The following is an 18,062-nucleotide window of genomic DNA, read 5'->3' as shown; positions in this document are numbered from 1 at the left end:
TGAAAATACAAGAAAGCACAATACTAAGCACTGTTATACTACAAGTCACCCCTTTTCTAATCTGGTACATGCTCCAAAATTCATACTGTGAATACTACTACCTGCTATGTGACTGTATAAACTCTAGCTTCCTTGTATGTTTTTTTATGACTGTGAAGAAGACAACTCTCAATTTAGTAGACTGGGGATACAGTTAGATATTCAATTATTCAATTCAAAGTGTTAGGTTCATATTTGATTTTCAATCTGCAGACAGAATAGGCAGAAACACTTGCCACAAAAAAATCTTGACCACAAAAGCTGAACATTCCTGTGCATTTAAGAACAAGAAAAATTGCAGACCACTAACAACACATGCATTTTTACAGCACTTATTGCAGAAGTATACAGATGCTCACGTGCCCCTCAGCTATGTGTTACAGTAGTGTTTTGTCATTCTACCAGTAAACATACTTAAGATGCTGAAGTAAATAACTCAGGTCTAAGCAAGTAGATGAAGGAGACAAATTAAAAACCAAGACTGGTAGACAGATTCTTTAAGTCATATGCAAAAAGACTTCAGTATATCTTTTTCAAAAACTAACATTCAGTACCTTTTTAAATTTTCCTTGTCGCTTTGCTGCAGACTGCCCCTGGGAGTTAGAATAACATACTGTAAGAAAACATGCACACACCACACAGGATGGAGACACCTTCTCTGTACAATTATGGTTATACTTCCAACCTACAGATTTTCAACTTTTAGAGAGTCACATGTATGATCAAACATGCTCTTAAAGCATGCTCTTTCAGGTTTTGAAAATTAATAACCAATGCATTACTATATACAATCCATTACTCCTGCAATATAAGCAAGTGTTGTTAACCACTTAGCTTCAATTAATAAATTACAGAAATTCAGCCTCAGAATTTCATATTTTTGACTGTTTAGTAGCATTGTTCTCTTTCATAATAAATACAGAGAAATTAGATATCCCTTACCTTGCATCCACCCACTGACTTAGAGACAACTTTGCTGCCTAGTCCTCCTTTTTTGTCTCCTGGTACGTACTGAGGTTCACTAAAGGCAGCAGAAAGTATCAGATGCTATTTGATGCCATCCTTTTTCCATTGAAATATGACCATAACAATAATGCCTTCAGCTATGACATGAGGAACACTTCAGCTAGAATTTCTTCCTGTGTAAGGTCTTAAGTAGTCTCCATCATATGAAATTTGACAGGCTGTATCTACCTATCTCCTGCTTCCTATCCCAGAAACCATTGTATATAGCCACTTAGTCTGGTTTTAAAATAAAATATTCAAGATTGTAACCAATAGTTCAAAGAAGTGCACAATTCTAGCTAGGGAAACTAAATTATCATGGATTTCATCCAAATACACTTGCGACCTTGCAGGTATCACAAAGAAATATTAAACTAGGTATTTTACAACTCCTAGTTACTGGGTTTTTCCTCACTGATAAATAAATTCTCCTGATACATGCAATCTGCCCCGAAAGTACAACCATTCAGATTGAATTAACTAAACTTTTATGCTTAACAATATCTAAAGGTACATGACAACCTACTCTCAGAAACTTATTTCCTATGAAGAGATACTCTAGTTTTATACATGGTGTTCAGCCACATCTAGTGGTATATGCACTTGTATCAACTACCTCTGAGTACTAACAATCATCAGGATTGACTAAAATTTAGTCTCAGGCTTACCATCTGTTTAAAAACAGCTAAGGAAATATTTTAAACACTAGCACCAGATACACAGAAAAGTGACAGTTACTATAATCACTGTTGCATTATAGAATCATACAAGTTAAAAACCATTTTTCACAGGATGCTGTGTTATGAGCAAAAAAAGATCTTTCATCTTTTTTTTCTAGCTTCACACACAGAGATCTTATACCCTTCTGCTGAAGCATACAATCATACTAGTGGTTGACAACAACAGTGTATAGCAGGTAAGAAAATCTGTTTATGCATTTGAGTCAGCAAAATTCCTACTACTTGGTAACAGTAATATATATGTGTTTAGAAAGCACATGTTTCTGCTGAATATTGCATGCATGCAACAAAAAGTATTACAGAACCAACATGCACATAACACTATATGCATGTATTTTTCATTCAAAAATTACATTAAGCTAGGGAGTTACATAAAGTCAATTTTAAAGCCTCCACACTAACAAGAAAGCAGTTGCTTCTAGAAATATTTCAGAGCAAAAAATATGTCACAGAAAAAGACTTAAAACTCAATTTAGAAAATGCAATTAAATTTGAAATTAGAAGATGAAAACAATACTAGAACTACTTAGAAGTTATGCTGACTTTATATGAAACAACTGCTTCTAAAATGTATTATGTTACCAAACCTAATGCTCTTTAAAGTACTAATCCCAAACAGTACAGCACTTCCTGGCATGCAATTTGCTTGCTAGAAAAAAATTCAGAAAAAAAACCCATCATCCATTCCATATACTCACAGCTTTCTTTCCAAGTTCTGTTTTAGACAGAGTAAGACTTCCTGCAAGGTAACATCCTGGTCCTGCTCCTTTAGGTATTCTGTTCAAAGAAAGTAAATTCAGTGTTAAAACCAGGATCACTAAGGTTCCATGGAAACTACAATAAAGATGCCAAACAGGGAAAGAGCAACATGAGGAATAACCAAGCTGGACAGGCAGACACTACTAAAGCACCATTTTAGTGGCGTGCAGAGGCAGCTGCCTAGATGCAGATGAGAAAAACAACACTTCATAACTTACTTGTCATCAGGCAGGGATGTAACAAAGAATGGCTGACTGTGTTTCGGTGGTAATGTCAAACTGTTGGATTTCTTCTTCCCTAAGAGGGCAAGGCTATGGTTTTCATAAATGTCTAAGCTCAAGGTACTAGACAGCCTATGAGAAACAATAAATGGCAGGTCTTTGATGCGATCCAGCTCACTGTTCTGCTCATGACGAATTTGTAACCGAATAGTGTAATCTCCTTTTTCCAGTTTCACGGAATACTGAAAGAAAGAAGTTCTCATAAATGCCAAGATGCAACACTTTACCATTCATAAAAAAACTCCTCCAAACCCCAGAAATAAGACTGTCATGTTTTGAAAGCATTCTTTTTTTTTTTATCAACCTGACAGGGCAACACATGGTTGTTTCAGGCAATAGTATGCTAAGTCTCCTTTCTGATACAGCTGCAGTGAAACAGAAAGCAGCCCCAAGTAGAAAGGTACAACAACTCAGAACTACCCTGCTCCTAGAATCTCCCTCTCCTGGACTAGGGAGTCACGCCTCCTGTTGGTATTTCTTCCTAGATTAAATAATGTAGAATTGTTTTAGAATTGTCCTATGATGCACAACACCAGAGATTTACAACATGATAGTCCACCAGGTGTAAGTAACAAAGCACTAGGGTGATGTTTAGATTTTACAGTATCTTAAAAATGCAGGTTAAGGAATAGAAGCTTACACAATGCAATTTCTGAAAGTAACTTATGAACTGTAAAGCATGTCTCTTGAAACCATCTTTTGTACAGTTCCAGAATAATCAATCTGTCAAAATTACCATTACATTGATGATGTTCAACTGTGATTTTATACTGGTAAAATGTAGTTTTAAACCAATAAATAGTTTTAAACCAAAACATTATAAATGTTTAAATGTTTATTTTATATTTTTCCTTTTTAATTTTTTTTTTTTTATTTCTCCCTAAAAAACCCATGATCCAGACACACAGCCTGTTAAGGCAGAAAGAGATTCCTGCAGAGGGTAGAAAAAAGGGTTGTGGAAAAAAATTCTGTTTGAAAGATGGCAACGGGAAACAAATAAAGCTGAAGCATTAAAAAGGCTGTTTGAAGATATCAACAGCGTTCATGAACACAGAAGCCCCTGCTCTATCAGCACACAGGTCAGACCTTTCCACCTTGCATACAAAACTTTAAGGTATTGTCTCTGTAATAAAACAAAACAAAGAACAACATGATTTTGAACTCATTTCTTGAAAAGCACCAGGCAAAATCACAAGAAATCAGAGAAAAAGCTGTTAACTTCTTTCTCCTTCCTCAGGAGAGAAAAAAAAAATCATGTTCTATTTTATGGATACATATCTTTTGTTGATACAAACACATCACCACGGAACCTTGTATGACTTCTTGTGAATACATAACATTAAAATTATACATCAGGAAATAGTCAGACCTTTCCAACTTGCATAGAAAACTTTAAGGTATTGTCTTGGTAATAAAACAAAACAAAGAACAACATGATTTTGAACTCATTTCTTGAAAAGCACCAGGCAAAATCACAAGAAATCAGAGAAAAAGCTGTTAACTTCTTTCTCCTTCCTCAGGAGAGAAAAAAAAAAATCATGGTCTATTTTATGGATACATATCTTTCGTTGATACAAATACATCACCACGGAACCTTGTATGACTTCTTGTGAATACATAACATTAAAATTATACATCAGGAAATGTAAAGAGCTAACAGGAGGCCTGGGAGGTAAAAAAATTTAACATTTTCACAGTCTTCAGCAAAAAGAAGGTAAAATAAATACATTACTCTGTACCTGGTGTGGATAGGCATCTCCTGAACCCATTTGTCTTTTGTTCTGGTCAAAAATAATCCAGAGTTGACTATCAAATTCAGATTCATACAACAATTCACAAAGAAGTGGACAGCTTGGAGTTACTTCTCCACTCTTAGGCTATTAAAAGAAAGGAAAAAGCATTTAGTCTACTACAGAATAAAACAAGTACAATCCTTACATACATATTCAAAAAGATAACTGAACCGTAGCATGTTCCAAACAACAGTAGCTTTTAAAGTGGACCAAATCAGAATTTTGACTGTAGGGAGTCCAGAGTGTGACTCTAGACCTCCTTTCTGAGAGAAAGCTAGCTAAAATTAAGACTTGGTTAAAGAAAACATGATGTGTTTATCAATAACTTAAAAAACCCCCCAACTAACGTAACTCTTACCTGATGGAAGTTATAGGTCAAAATCATCTCATACAGTTGACGATTATTTGGTAAAATATCTCTGGATCCCAAAGGTTTTATTTTTGCACTCACTGGTCTGCAGTTAAACAACAAAAGGTTCTCTTGAGAAACATGTATCCTCTATCAAAATTTGTCTTGCTTAAGTAGAAGCATGTTCTGAGATACAACTGAATTCAGCACGTCATAACATCTCATATATTGTAACTATCCAAGCAGCATAAATTCCTCAGTTAAAATTAATTTAGGTCTAAAAACAAGGTTTAGTGACACTACAGACACTGCCAAAAAAAAAAAAAAAAAAAAAAAAAAAGAAAACAATGCAGTAGGCATGCCTGAATGCTCAAAATTAAAAGCCATTAAGTTTAAGGGGAAAAAAAAAATCATGCAGTAGGCATGCCTAAATGCTCAAAATTAAAAGCCATTAAGTTTAAGGGAAAAAAAAATCAGGTTATATTTCTAGTATCCATGCTGAAATCAACACTTGTCTTCATAACTGATTAACAACACTGCAATTAGAAGACAGAACAATTGATAATTCTTTGTTATAGAAGGTTGTGTCTTCAGAGAATGTAAGAAGCCTTACAGTAATCTGAGTAGTAACACGGAAGAATGTACACTACAGAGTGTGTATGTTAAGTCAGACACACTTGGGAAAAGCAGTCAAAGTCCAGGGCAGCCAAACATTTTAGATCTTAAACATCATAAAATGTAAACAAAATAATGATATAGGAAAAATCAGCTTCAGAGGTAAAGAATAGCAGAATCATGGGGGTCTGGCATCATTTAAATTTACCTTTCATTTATTAAATCAGATAACCTCTAACTACATGATCAGAATTTGTCTCCAAGGTTCTGCCTGCTCTTTCATTGTCAAGGGCACAGACTAGTCACCCAGTAAGATATGGGTGCTGGGTCAGACCACAAGTCTGTTTAACCCAGGTTTCCTAGTCTGGTGGACACTGGATAGACTGCTGACAGAAATCTTAAGAACTGAGTAATACCACACATGACATGATATGCCTCCCTAACATTCACCCTGCCTCCAAGCATTTGAACAAGAGACAGAATGAAAAGCCATTGAGTAATTCTCTCTCTGTGTCATGACTCATTAGTTCATTCAAGAGACACTATTCCTGCCCTAATTTAAATACATAAATATTTCTCCATAGTTTACTTAATTGCAGTTCATTTACTGTCAGATGAGGGAGTAAAGAGCATGTCCATTTTTCCAACCAAGAATGAGGCAAATATTAAGGGACTGTTTTATTACCTCATTTACAGCACATCAAATGGATTATTTCTGAATCTAACATTAGGTGATATGTTCATTAAACTCCTGGCAATTCCAATTAGTCAATTCCAGTTACAAGAACCCAAAAGCCCCAGACAGAGCCCAAAGTCTCCACTCACAGGCCCAAATAATGGATTGGATTACTGACGACAGTGAAATTGTCCCACATCTCAAAAGTACCACTTGAACCACATGGCATTTCTTTATCTTTCTGAAGTGACCAGCTTTAATCACCGCTGCACTGTCTAGAAATTTTCCAGCAAAGTTCTTTCCCTAAAACTGCAAGTGTTAAATTAACAAGGTAAACAAAACTTTTCCCCAGAAAATCTGCACCAGATTCTACAAAAACATTTTAAATCAAGCAAGAGAGAGAGAGGACGATTTTCCCAGGACAAAATTTGGCAGGATCCCAAGCAGCTGTTTAGGTAAAATAAACCAAAACAGCCAAAGCAAAACAACAGGACAAAAAAACCAAAACAACAAACAGTAGCACATAATAACTCCAATACATCTACAATTGTTTTCTTTAGATTTTAAAGTGCCTTTTACCTCTAAATGTCCGGAAGCAGTGGAATATTTTTGTAAATTTTTCTTCTTTCATATTAGCTCAAGGAAAGTAATTTGTCTTGAAAAAGTCACCATAAAGAAAAGAATGCTGATGAATTAACTGATGCTAACAAAGCAATTCATGCTTCCAAAGCTACTTTAAATTTGACAAGAATATTTTTGTAATCCTGAATTGCTAATGTGTTACTGTTTTAACTCCACATACAAGTTTCCCCAGTCTCCCAGAACAGTTCCCCAGAAACTCTACCTGAGTGTTTGAACCCAGCTTTTCAGACTTATGCATGGAGCAATATCTTCGTATTTCAACAGGGACTGAACATCAAACCGTACAATGCCTTCTGAAGCGTGCTAGAAGAAGAGTATAGAACAATTATGCTTCTGTGCACGTACAACAGCAAATGGGAACCACCTATTACAACCCTCAAAAATACAATAAAAGCTGCAATTATTTATACTTTAGCAAGTAATACTGTGTAATTTTGAAAGCATCACAAGTGCATCTCTATTTTACAACAGCAGGTAATACTGGGACTTGCAAAACATATATAAATAAAACTTAAGCTCCAGTTGCTCATCTGTTCCCTTCCTAATTTAAATACTTTGTACAGAACTGCTAAGTCATACTACAGGCAGGACTGCACTTGTTTGTGCATTTAGGATGATTTAGTTTGAATATGTAATTCAATATATACAGCATAGAATATTAAAACAAATATTTTATGGTGCTTCCTAGGACTATTAATACAGAATAGATTAACTTTGCAAAAACGAAACAATACTGCACACAAACTTGGTGATGGGCAAAATAATTCAAAAAGTTTATTTCTAGCAGTATCCCATGACAAAGACACTAGTATATGAGCGTTATTGAAATTTATTTTATGGAAGCTACTGGTGCTCAAAAAAGGAAGAGCAAGACTATTTGTATTCTCTTACTTTTCAGTGTCCATTATTCATTTGGTATAATCCTGCTGGGCTGGGGGCGGCTTCTATGCACACCTCCACCAACAGCTCTTTCTTTTGATGTTCTACCAGTTCAAGACCTGGTACCTCAACACACTACTCACTCTCTCTTCCTCAGTTTATTCAGCTCTTAGAGCCTGAATAAATCCGAATTCACCCACAGGAGAGCTACAACTTGCTCTGGCCTTTAGCTGAAAAAAAGGTATGAGCCAAGACAGATGAGCATGCCACTGCTTCATGTAGGCGCCAGTTCTCAAAAGAGCTCTCTCCTGAGGGAAGCAGCGTCAGGCCAAGCCAGGTTGCATAGGACGGCAAAGAACACAGGACCCAGACAAAGTACTGTAGATATCACAGTAACATTTTAAGCAACTTTTTCAATCCTTTAGTATCAGACTATTAATGAATCATGACACTGCCCCACCCACTGTATTTTCAACTGCCCTTAATGATGACTCTCATGCCAATCACCATATCAACAGAACACTGAACAGAAAATAAATCTTAAGGAAATTTTACTCTGAATATGGTATTCAGAGTGCTGTTGTTTTAGCAATGGTAGTCTAGATATTTAAGTGCAAGAACTGTGATCCCAGCAAAGTTTATTTACATAAAACATTTGGTACTGTAAGCATATTTATATTTTCAGCCTTTTAGTATGTTTTAGGTGTTGAGTTTAGCTTTTTTGTTAGGGTTTTTTTTTTTCCTTTCTTTCACTAGTGGTTTATAATGAAAAGGCACAGAAAAAAAATCATAAATAATGCTAACTGGCATTTGTCTGGGACTGAACTCCAACTTAATTTTTAAGAGAGAACATGGAAGTCTCATGTACAAAAATACTTCCACTGTTTCTAAATTCAGGCAAGAAAGAAGAAAAGCTGGTTTTGTTTTTTTTCTGAGAAACCGTAGGATTTCACAGTAATTCAATATAAGCACTCTGGAAAACTTACCATGTTTAGCTGAGGAGCACCACAAAGTACACCATGGAAAGAAATTGTGTAATTAATGCTAACATCACTAAGGCTTGCCCACCACCGAGCAACGCAAAATTCAATGGTTTTTCCAGCCTGGGTAACAAAAAGCACAAAGTTAGAGTCCAGCTCCCATCTTCCTCTTCTATTGATCCCAGCCTCCCTAAACCCAACCAAAAAAAAAAAAAAAAAAAAAAAAAAAAAAAAAAAAGACCTTTTCTGTCCAGTTTACTCCAACTGTACAGATTTGTACAGTACCAAGTAAGACTTCGTTCAGAAAACATAAGACAATTCCAACAAAACAGCATGACTGAGAAATGCTTCAAAACAAGGAGTGCCAGGGTATACCCTACACAGAAAATACACAGAAAGGTACTGCTTTTAAATGTTCTGTCTTCCATTCTTATCCCTCAAACTAGGCAGACAGGTTAGTTCATAGATACTTCAGTGTGTGTGTGCTAAAAAACATGTATTAGAATAAGAGATCTCACTCTCTCCCTAATTAACGTGACACAAAACTTGAGAGGTTTGGGTTAGTTTTGTTTTTGCCTGGTTGGTGGGGTTTTCTGGGTTTTTCCTGTTTCAGTTTTTAAATAACATGACAAAATAATGTGTCAATGGGACCAACATAGCTTATGGTCCCCCACCTGGCATTTCCACAGAGGATAAGGGACTGAATTGCACAGAAATTATAACTACTCTTTGGCATTAGAGCTATACAACTAAACTGAACAAAGCAGGGGACAAACTTGAAGGAGGCTCTATTATCTACACCCCTGAACTGCTAGTTCATTCCCTGACTGTTTTGGACTCCTGAACTAGCATTATCCAAGCTAAGACTCCTGTACCTAGCATGTATGAATGTGAGCCAGTCAGTTACCCCTGGCTTCAAGATGAACATGTCCCAGACTACCGCATTAACCACAAAAGGCAAAATATGCTGAACTATCTAACAAGGCACAGCTCCTATTTGAAAGGGAAACAAACTGCTCTGCATAAACAAGTACAAACAAATTGCAGATATTAACATGTATTATATTACTAAATAGCTCAGAAATATTAGCAAGCTGTTAGAAATCTTTTCAAAACTGAAAATCAGATGCATTGCCTACTGTAACAATCAAAGTCTTGGGTTTGGGGTTTTTCTTAGGAAAAAAAATCCCAAATAAGTTATGTGACACTGCACTGATACATTATTTACCCCACCCTAAGGTAACTTACTAAGACAGGAAATGCTTCAATCACAGAGCCTTTTTCTGGTAAGGATGAAAACTTGTAGAACTCATGACTTCTGTATGCTTTTTGCTTCACAAGTTGAACGGCATGGAGCACAAACTTGGCAGTCACATCAGCTGAACATGAACACACTGTCACTTCTAGATTAAAGAAAAAGAAATTCAGTCTGAAGACACAAGAATTTTAGAAGAAAAGCAGAGAAACACTACTTTCACAAGCAATTTGCAATTTAAGAAGTTATGCAGTACCCCAAGTGGCTCCACATGTGAAAAATGCTTGTACATCAATTAATTTCAAAAGCTCTTTCAGGTTAAAAAAAACCAGCTAAATTCAGAGGATGGTTAAAGAGAAACATGTCTCAATTATATGGTGAAAATTAATCAGATAGTACAGATGTATCAGCTGCATAGGACAGAGAGCTGAATTGCAAAATAAGAGTCCTATCACTAACTTCAGACTAAATGAAAGATTTTTCAAAGGACTAATGTTTAGTAATTTCACAAAGAAAGACAAGGAAAAAAAACCCTTTCTTTTCCTTTTTGCAAAATTGTGAAAACCAAATTTTCTTCAGTTATGACTTCTTTCAACACTACATCCATACACCTTAAAAACTATGTAAGCCTCAGACAGTGATACTTTTCCATAAACATGGGGCATTCCTCCAAGTATACCCAACCACTTTAAATTGTTATTGGCTGGTTTCTTTAAGACTTAGAATCAAGATCCCACTATGCCAAAAACCATGAAATAACTCAAAATCACTCATCTAAGAGCTTAAAAATCAAACAAATATTTACATATGGGACAAACCCTTCAGTATTTATTCAGGCAGAACCCAAAATTAATATTTAAAACCAACTTTGTCAAGTCTGACAGACGCAATTTTTTATTTAGTTAATGTGGTCATTTTCCTTACCAGCCCATGTAGCTCCCTGGGGAACATCAATGAAGTGCCTTCGGATCTGACCAGGTTTAAAATGAACATCTGTGTATGTCAGGTCATAGCTTGATGATTCATCTACTCTGTATGTCAAAAGGAAAACACAAATAGTAGTCAAACTGTGAAGCCAATTTTTGAAGCATTTTTAAACGCAAAAATACTCTAAAAATGTGTACAATGAGGATATTTGTTCTTTAACACCAATTATATTAATCCTACTAATACAGAATCTGACAGCACAATGTATCCAAAAGATTTAAAATGTCAGCTCCACCACACTATGTAAACACCTTCCCCAAAATTAGAGTGCCTAAACAGAAGTATCAAAAAATCCTCATTTCCAGTGGATCTGCTTTTCCTGGCTGAGTGAATTGCCACTGAAGTGAGCTAAGGTATGGAATATTTCCATAAATGAGTTAGAGAACAGTTACTTTGTCTTTCCCCCTCAGGGACAATGTCCACCAAACAGGTCTAGTAAAATACTCTCCCTCCTTCCTTATGACCATCGCTTAAGTCTTATGTTTAACCCAATGATGGGCGCAATGCCAGTCTAAACTCACTATTGAAGTAATGACCAAAGCTTATCCCAATGTATGCAATGGCTAAATAATGCCCTCTGGCTCTATGTACTCTAGTTCCTGTGGCAGAAATGAAAAACCAAACTCCAGTTGACCTACACATATGAACAGTACATTCATTGATACTTTGGTCAACAAGTCAGAAGGCATCTTTGTGCTGACAGACCAGGAAGCTGCTGCCACTGTGGCTAAGCCTACCAGGACACACTGCTGTCATGACTAAACTATAAAGAAATGTCACAACTGCATAAGCCTGCTGTAAGAATCTTTCCAGGTTTTTGTAGAAAGTTCAGGAACTCTCAAGAGTTCTGGATTTACTCACCTTGTTGGTATAACAACAGTGATTGGAACTCTGAACAAAGGGCCTGCATTAGGCATTGCTGTATCATATCCACACACCTAACAAAATAAAATACAACAACTCAATATCTTTTGTTAAAATCCAACTACAGAAGACAACATTCCGCTTAAACCAGTGGCAGAGTATTTTGAATCTTTGTAGTTGTCACTGAGGAGAAAAGGTCATTTGAGCACTGTCACACTAGAAACAGTAAAACACCAACAATCACTGAGGAAAAAAAGAATATTTTTCCCATTTTGACTCATTTCACCAGAGGAAAAAACCTTAATCAATGGTCATTTATTTGGCTTATGTTTTCTATATGCTCTTATTTTTCAAACACAGATACTCAAAGTTGTACAGGCATGTGCTATACAACATTGTATAGCCCAACTATTGCTGCTCCCTGGCTTCAGTCTGTATAGACTGAAATACACTGTGGCACTACTTTCTGCTCTGTAAACCTCAAAGATTTTACTTCCTTAAATACTATTTCTACAAAAAGTTGTCAGAGACCCCATAAGGACACACAGGCACAAAATCTTGCTCAGAATACCAGTACTTCCATACCTCTGTATAATGTACTCCTCCACTCAGGCCACGTGGATCCACACGAATATTTATGTGTCGACACTGGTTCATGAGTTCTAAATGACTAGGACACTGGACCCATGGTGCATTTGAAGTTAAAGCTAAATGAAGCTGGAGAGAGATTCTTTCAGTGTTTTCTGTCAGGAAACAAATTATAAAAACAAGTCAATAACACAAACATGTGCACATAGTCACCATAACAGTATTTGCCATTAAAATATACATACTGGTAAAATATAATAGGAATCAACCTTAGGGCCCCTGTATCTCAGATTCTGCACAAAGGGAGTGTTCTATATTACTTCTTTTGACTTGACAACACAAGAATAGAAGCAGTAGGCAGTAAAATAAAGGTGGTATCCAGCTTTGAAATTCCTCTCCTCTGAAATAGTGAAAGCTGACAAAGTCAAAGGTAGGGCTGGTAAGCAAGGCTTCAGTTACCCACAACATAGTCTGGGAGCAGGTATGAACTTCCTTCTATAGAAAAAGTGTTGCCTAATGCAGAGAAATACAATAAAAAGCAATCACATTTATTCTGAATGCTATAGTAATTACCAAAGTACATTATAAAGCATACTAAGCAAGAGGTGAAGTCTATTAAAATGACTATGATAATCTAGTCAGATTTTGCAAACAGTCTGGCAGATTCTGTAAAGTAGCTTTTTTAATACATAGACAAAAATGCTATGTATTAAAGCACAGCTTCCAGAAAAGCAACCAGAGCAGCTGAAATGTTTTAGTTCTTAGCAGCTTCCTCCTGCTCAGAAGATTAATGACACTTCAAAAATTTTTTTCCTTTTTCTTAGTCATAATTAAGCTTATCTTAATTTTCAGACATTTCATCATATCTAGATTAAGCAGAGAAAAGGACACTCTATTATAAGTACAGCAGAAGCAATAAAAGCTTGAAGAGAGCTTCAAGAGACAAACTGAGCAATCAGCCTCCCTAAATTTGCATTTACAGTTTCTCAAACTCAAATCTTGTTGAAGACACCAGACACAGCACAGAAATAACTAGGGAAAACAGGTACCAGGGAAAGCTAGGGAAACAACATCTATGTGCCAGTGCCAGTCATTCATTGCAAATGCCTGTTTTTAGATTGCTTGTTTCCTGCTGAAGTCTAGTGAACAATTATTTTGTGTCACATGTTAAATTTAAAATGCACCGACTGCAATGCAAGCTGTCAAGCAATTAGATGAAGTCCAAATTTATTATAGTCTTTAAATAACTGAGAAACTAATTTCTGCGTAAGTGCTTTCATCTTCAGAACAATCATCAACCTTTGCCAAAAGTTATCTACAACACAAACCCTGAAGTTCCATAATTTCATGAAACATCAGGGACCTATGGTTATTCTCTGTTTCTCCAAACAACAACTTGACTTTAAATTTCTACAGAACAAAGAGATCTTTTTCAGTGAGAGGAAGCACTGAAGCAACAGTCTCCCCAAACAACCTGAAAGCCCTGCATGTAAGTCTGAGGTTGAAATGGAAAAGTTGTTTAATTTGCACATCTTCCTTGAGCATCAAACTTACGGTTACACTGACTCCTTTCACAGTACAGATTCCTATCACTCATCATTATCACAGCTTTTTGTTTCAAGTCGACATTTGTATTTCTCTGCACCTCCTCCTACTAAAGCTCTTTCCTACCTGTATTCTCAGGAAAGACAGGTTCTATGCCAACCCCATGATCAGATGGTGCCACTGTCTGGGCTGGATCTCTGAGGTAGATTCCACGGTTGCTGCCGACAGTAACTGTGAAGCCGATGTTACTTGTGAATGATGAATTCTGAATGAGGTAGTCATAGGCTTTATCAACCTGTTAGAAAGAGCAAGTTCTAAATTAACCAATTTCAACTTAATAGCAGTTTATGCATATTGTCTTCAATGTGAAATGTTCAGCAAGCACAGCAAGAAACAGTGAAGTACCTCACATGCTACCTAAGCAACGCGTGATTGCACGATACTCAGTACAGAAAATGAGGCAATTTTCACAGTCTGCAATGGCCACAGAGAGCCCAGAAAGCCAAGAACATTTGAAAAAAACAAACAAGGCCAAGTCTCCTCTGCTATAAATCCACAAAAAGATTACTATTCAGAGATGACACTGAAGAAGAGGACTTCAAGGCCCAAACCTACTATTCTAATTTAGGTGACTTTTTCATAAATGGAGCAACACTAGTTAAAACACTTAAAACTTTTATACAATAAGAAATGGAGCAATTCAAAAAAGACAGGCAATGAAATAAACATACAAGTCTTATATATGATATGAAGTAAAAGAATCAGGTCATGAAATCCAGCCCTGGGTTTAAGTACATGAGCTGTCACAAACTCACATAACAAATTCATCTTCTGGTTTTAAAGAGACACCTTTCCACCTCGCTTGCTATTTTACTGACTACAAAAATCTTAAATTCTCTTCTACTTGACAGCAAGGTACCTTCACCAGTGAAGATTAGGGTACTCTCCTTTGAGACAAGTGGACATAAAACACCTCGTCTCCAAGATCAATTCTATTCACATTTTAGCACATGGTTTAATCACAGGCTACTAAAACACCAAGTATGATTGATGCATTTTACTTTTTATTTGATATAGCTACCACCACTGCTGCCTTCTGTATCAAACTCAGCATTACAGACATGCTTAACAGGCACTACCTACTAGGTTCTAGCATCTCCAGAACTTGAATTTTGGGCTAAGCATTTAATATCTGACATTTTGAAGCACAATAGAAAAATCTTCATACTCCTATTAGACTAGGACAGGAGTGACCGTAGGCAAAAACCAGGTCCAGCTCTGTAAGAACATCAGCTTATGCATAGGGAGACACTCAAGTCACTATGCCTTTACCATACAGAGGATCACATCACAGATTTCCAATAGAAAATCCCATAGGAAACAATGAGCACTCAGACTGTTCAGTGCAGGCCTGCAGCAAAGTCACTGTACAACTGCAGCTGTACTTCTTTGTGGACCAGCGTGGGTATCTGTTTTCACTGCCCAGAACTTACACTCCCAGCTTTTCTCTGGACAGAACAAGTTCAGCCATCTCTGACAATACTTAAAAACATTTTTGGACATTAGGACAGAATTTAGGTGCCCATGTGGTGCCTAAATCCACATGTGGGTAACAAAAGCCTACATCCCACTTTAATGTCCATGTATCTTTTTGATCAGCCTAAGAATGTGTCCAGTTATCACATTTATTTTACAGTAACTGCGTGCTGAAACTGGGAGAACCTTCTCATTCCTCCTCCTCTCCCACTACATTCCCTTCCTCTCCCCCAGTGAGATTTGAGAATCAAGTAGCATGGAACATACTGAGTGAGATCACCTCAAAAGCTGTTTTGGCTGTTTTGTGGGTTAGTTTTTCACCAGCAGTTATTTATACTATACTGTTTTTTTTGGTTTCAAGTACCTGAATAATACCATGTCCTTGTGCAAATACTTCTATGTTTTCAGCTTTCACTGCAGTATTTTCTAACGCTCTTCTGACAGAATGAACAGTGTAATGAACATTATTAGCTTTGAGTCCTGAAATTAAAAATAAGAGTGTTACTGGATACAACAAATATTTGAAAGTGAAACCATTTTTTTAAGAGGAAAAAGTATCTAACCTCTTTTAGATGATGCATTTACGTTTAACATTGTAGCACTTTACCTGACAATACTAACGCAATGCCTCCACATGCATTGGGAGAAGACATGGATGTGCCATTCATGAGCTGTGTTCCTCGCAGAGTCCAGTTTGGAACAGAAGCAATAGCACCTCCTGGGGCACTGATACTTACTCCAAGGGCTCCATCAGTGCTAGCATTAAAAAGCAATGGTTAAAACCTACTTTTTTTTTTTTTTGTACAATTTAAGATAAAGTTGTCAGTGCACTTAAAAAAAAAGTTCTCCTTAGAGAATACTCACTGCATTTTACTTCACTAAATCCACTAACCCATTAAACCCAAGAAAAAGCATGCTACCAAGTAACAATTTAAAATGACACATTAATCATCAGCTGTGCCTGTTTTACAGTGAGAGGTTTCTAAATTTTCACTCCTTCAATATTCTCCACCAGGCTTGAGTTTAGCCAGCAGAATACTTTCTGGGATTTGAATTACAAAATGCACATAAACCAACCTATTAAACACTTCAATAAATAAATTAGCATTCCATGTAGCCTATTCAATGGTTATTACTTCTAAAGAAAAACAGTAAAAGGGGGAGGAAGGCTAGTAAAGATCCAAAACCTAGACTTCTAATTTTGCATGCTGACAGTTCACTACCAGGTTAAGTTTTGAATTTACAAGCCTGAGACAAGAGGGCAAGGGGAGGACTCATAAAAAGTAATGCCAAGAGGTAGATCAGGATCAGCTGGGTCTGATCCCTAAACCCCACTTCTTTCACATGCATATTTAAGAACAGAGCAACTGTGTACTTATGGCACAGTTAGAATAGCATCTAGTTTTCAACTCTGTGAGCCAGATATGCACCATCTTTCTTGCTCTGGATAGACAAAAATTGCACTGCTTGAATTAGAACAGCCCTGAGCCTGAGCTATTCAGTTCTGTAGAGAGGTAGGCTATTTTAGGGTACTTATATCCCACACTAACAGCTTCGTATGTCTAAAATCAGACTATTCCAAGTATGATATGGCAATATGACGTTTGGACATATTTTATGACAGCCATATATAAACTCATAAAAAGGTTCTGCATCCCAACACCTCAGGACAAGCAGTGCACAGCATATCTGCCTGAAAGCCTCTACTGCTTACTGTGACAGACTGAACCCTACATCAAGACTGCTCTAGCAAACTTTAGGAACTCTCCAGTCATCTGCATATTGCACCCTAAACAAAGAGAATCCTTTTGGCCAGACTTGGCCTTTCAGTTGACTATTTTAGAGGGCACAGCGACTAAGCACACAAAAAATTTCATTTGTGCGTGTGTGTGTCTATCAAAATTAATTACAAATCAATCTCTTTTTCTCAGCAGAAGGCAGACAGCACATTTCTCTTTTCCCTACACAAAACATGACAATCCTTCATAGTAACATTCTTGAAACAATATACTTGCCTGTACACATACAAACACCATAACAGCTAGAGGACAATTCCCAAGAGATCTTACTATTTTTTTTCTTTGTTTATCTATCACATTACTATCAGATGCTTCTGAGAAATGAAATAAAAATTGGAGTTTACATTGCCCTTAAAATTTCTTTCACACATGTTCCAGAAAATTTTCTGTAATATAATGTAGAAAGCAATTATTTCTGCCTACTCACACCTCTACTGAACTCAAACAAAACCTGTGAGTAAATTACGCCATCACAGCAATGTCACTGAAGCCAGAAGTAACATCACTGCAATAACACTATTTTAATCTTCATCACTCATAGCACATTTAACCACACTAACCTAATGAAATAAATGCTACAGAAAAAAAAAAAATTAAAAAAACGGAAACAAATTTCCAAACAACCTTTCAGTAACTTTTATCGTCTTTGAATAGATCTGCACCCAAATAGTTTTCTGGAAAATACAGGCTGTGCTGAGGCAGTTCCATGCTATTCCCTCTCCTCCAGGAG

The 18,062-nt window shown here is 36.5% G+C and overlaps 1 protein-coding gene across 3 annotated transcripts in view; it reads right to left on the bottom strand.

Moving 5' to 3' along the window:
* TPP2 (tripeptidyl peptidase 2) overlaps positions 1-18,062 on the bottom strand; it is a 50,248-nt gene that overhangs the window by 16,724 nt on the left and 15,462 nt on the right. For 2 of the 3 annotated variants that reach the window (XM_041478256.1, XM_041478254.1), the window contains exons 11-24: positions 16,141-16,289; positions 15,898-16,013; positions 14,124-14,292; positions 12,450-12,607; positions 11,862-11,938; positions 10,938-11,044; positions 10,007-10,161; positions 8,765-8,881; positions 7,102-7,202; positions 4,976-5,072; positions 4,564-4,701; positions 2,762-3,006; positions 2,483-2,561; positions 594-632 (exon numbers count right to left, since the gene is read on the bottom strand). In XM_041478256.1, the coding sequence (XP_041334190.1) occupies positions 594-632; positions 2,483-2,561; positions 2,762-3,006; positions 4,564-4,701; positions 4,976-5,072; positions 7,102-7,202; positions 8,765-8,881; positions 10,007-10,161; positions 10,938-11,044; positions 11,862-11,938; positions 12,450-12,607; positions 14,124-14,292; positions 15,898-16,013; positions 16,141-16,289 (1,747 nt within the window). The remainder of the gene's footprint in view (positions 1-593; positions 633-2,482; positions 2,562-2,761; positions 3,007-4,563; positions 4,702-4,975; positions 5,073-7,101; positions 7,203-8,764; positions 8,882-10,006; positions 10,162-10,937; positions 11,045-11,861; positions 11,939-12,449; positions 12,608-14,123; positions 14,293-15,897; positions 16,014-16,140; positions 16,290-18,062) is intronic. The other variant, XM_041478255.1, reaches the window with a different exon arrangement.

This window comes from Pyrgilauda ruficollis, unplaced genomic scaffold, assembly GCF_017590135.1.
Source record: "Pyrgilauda ruficollis isolate IOZ18807 unplaced genomic scaffold, ASM1759013v1 scaffold44, whole genome shotgun sequence".
NCBI lineage: Eukaryota > Metazoa > Chordata > Aves > Passeriformes > Passeridae > Pyrgilauda > Pyrgilauda ruficollis.
Note: the sequence above shows the minus strand (reverse complement) of the source record. Positions and strands in the feature narration are given on the sequence as shown.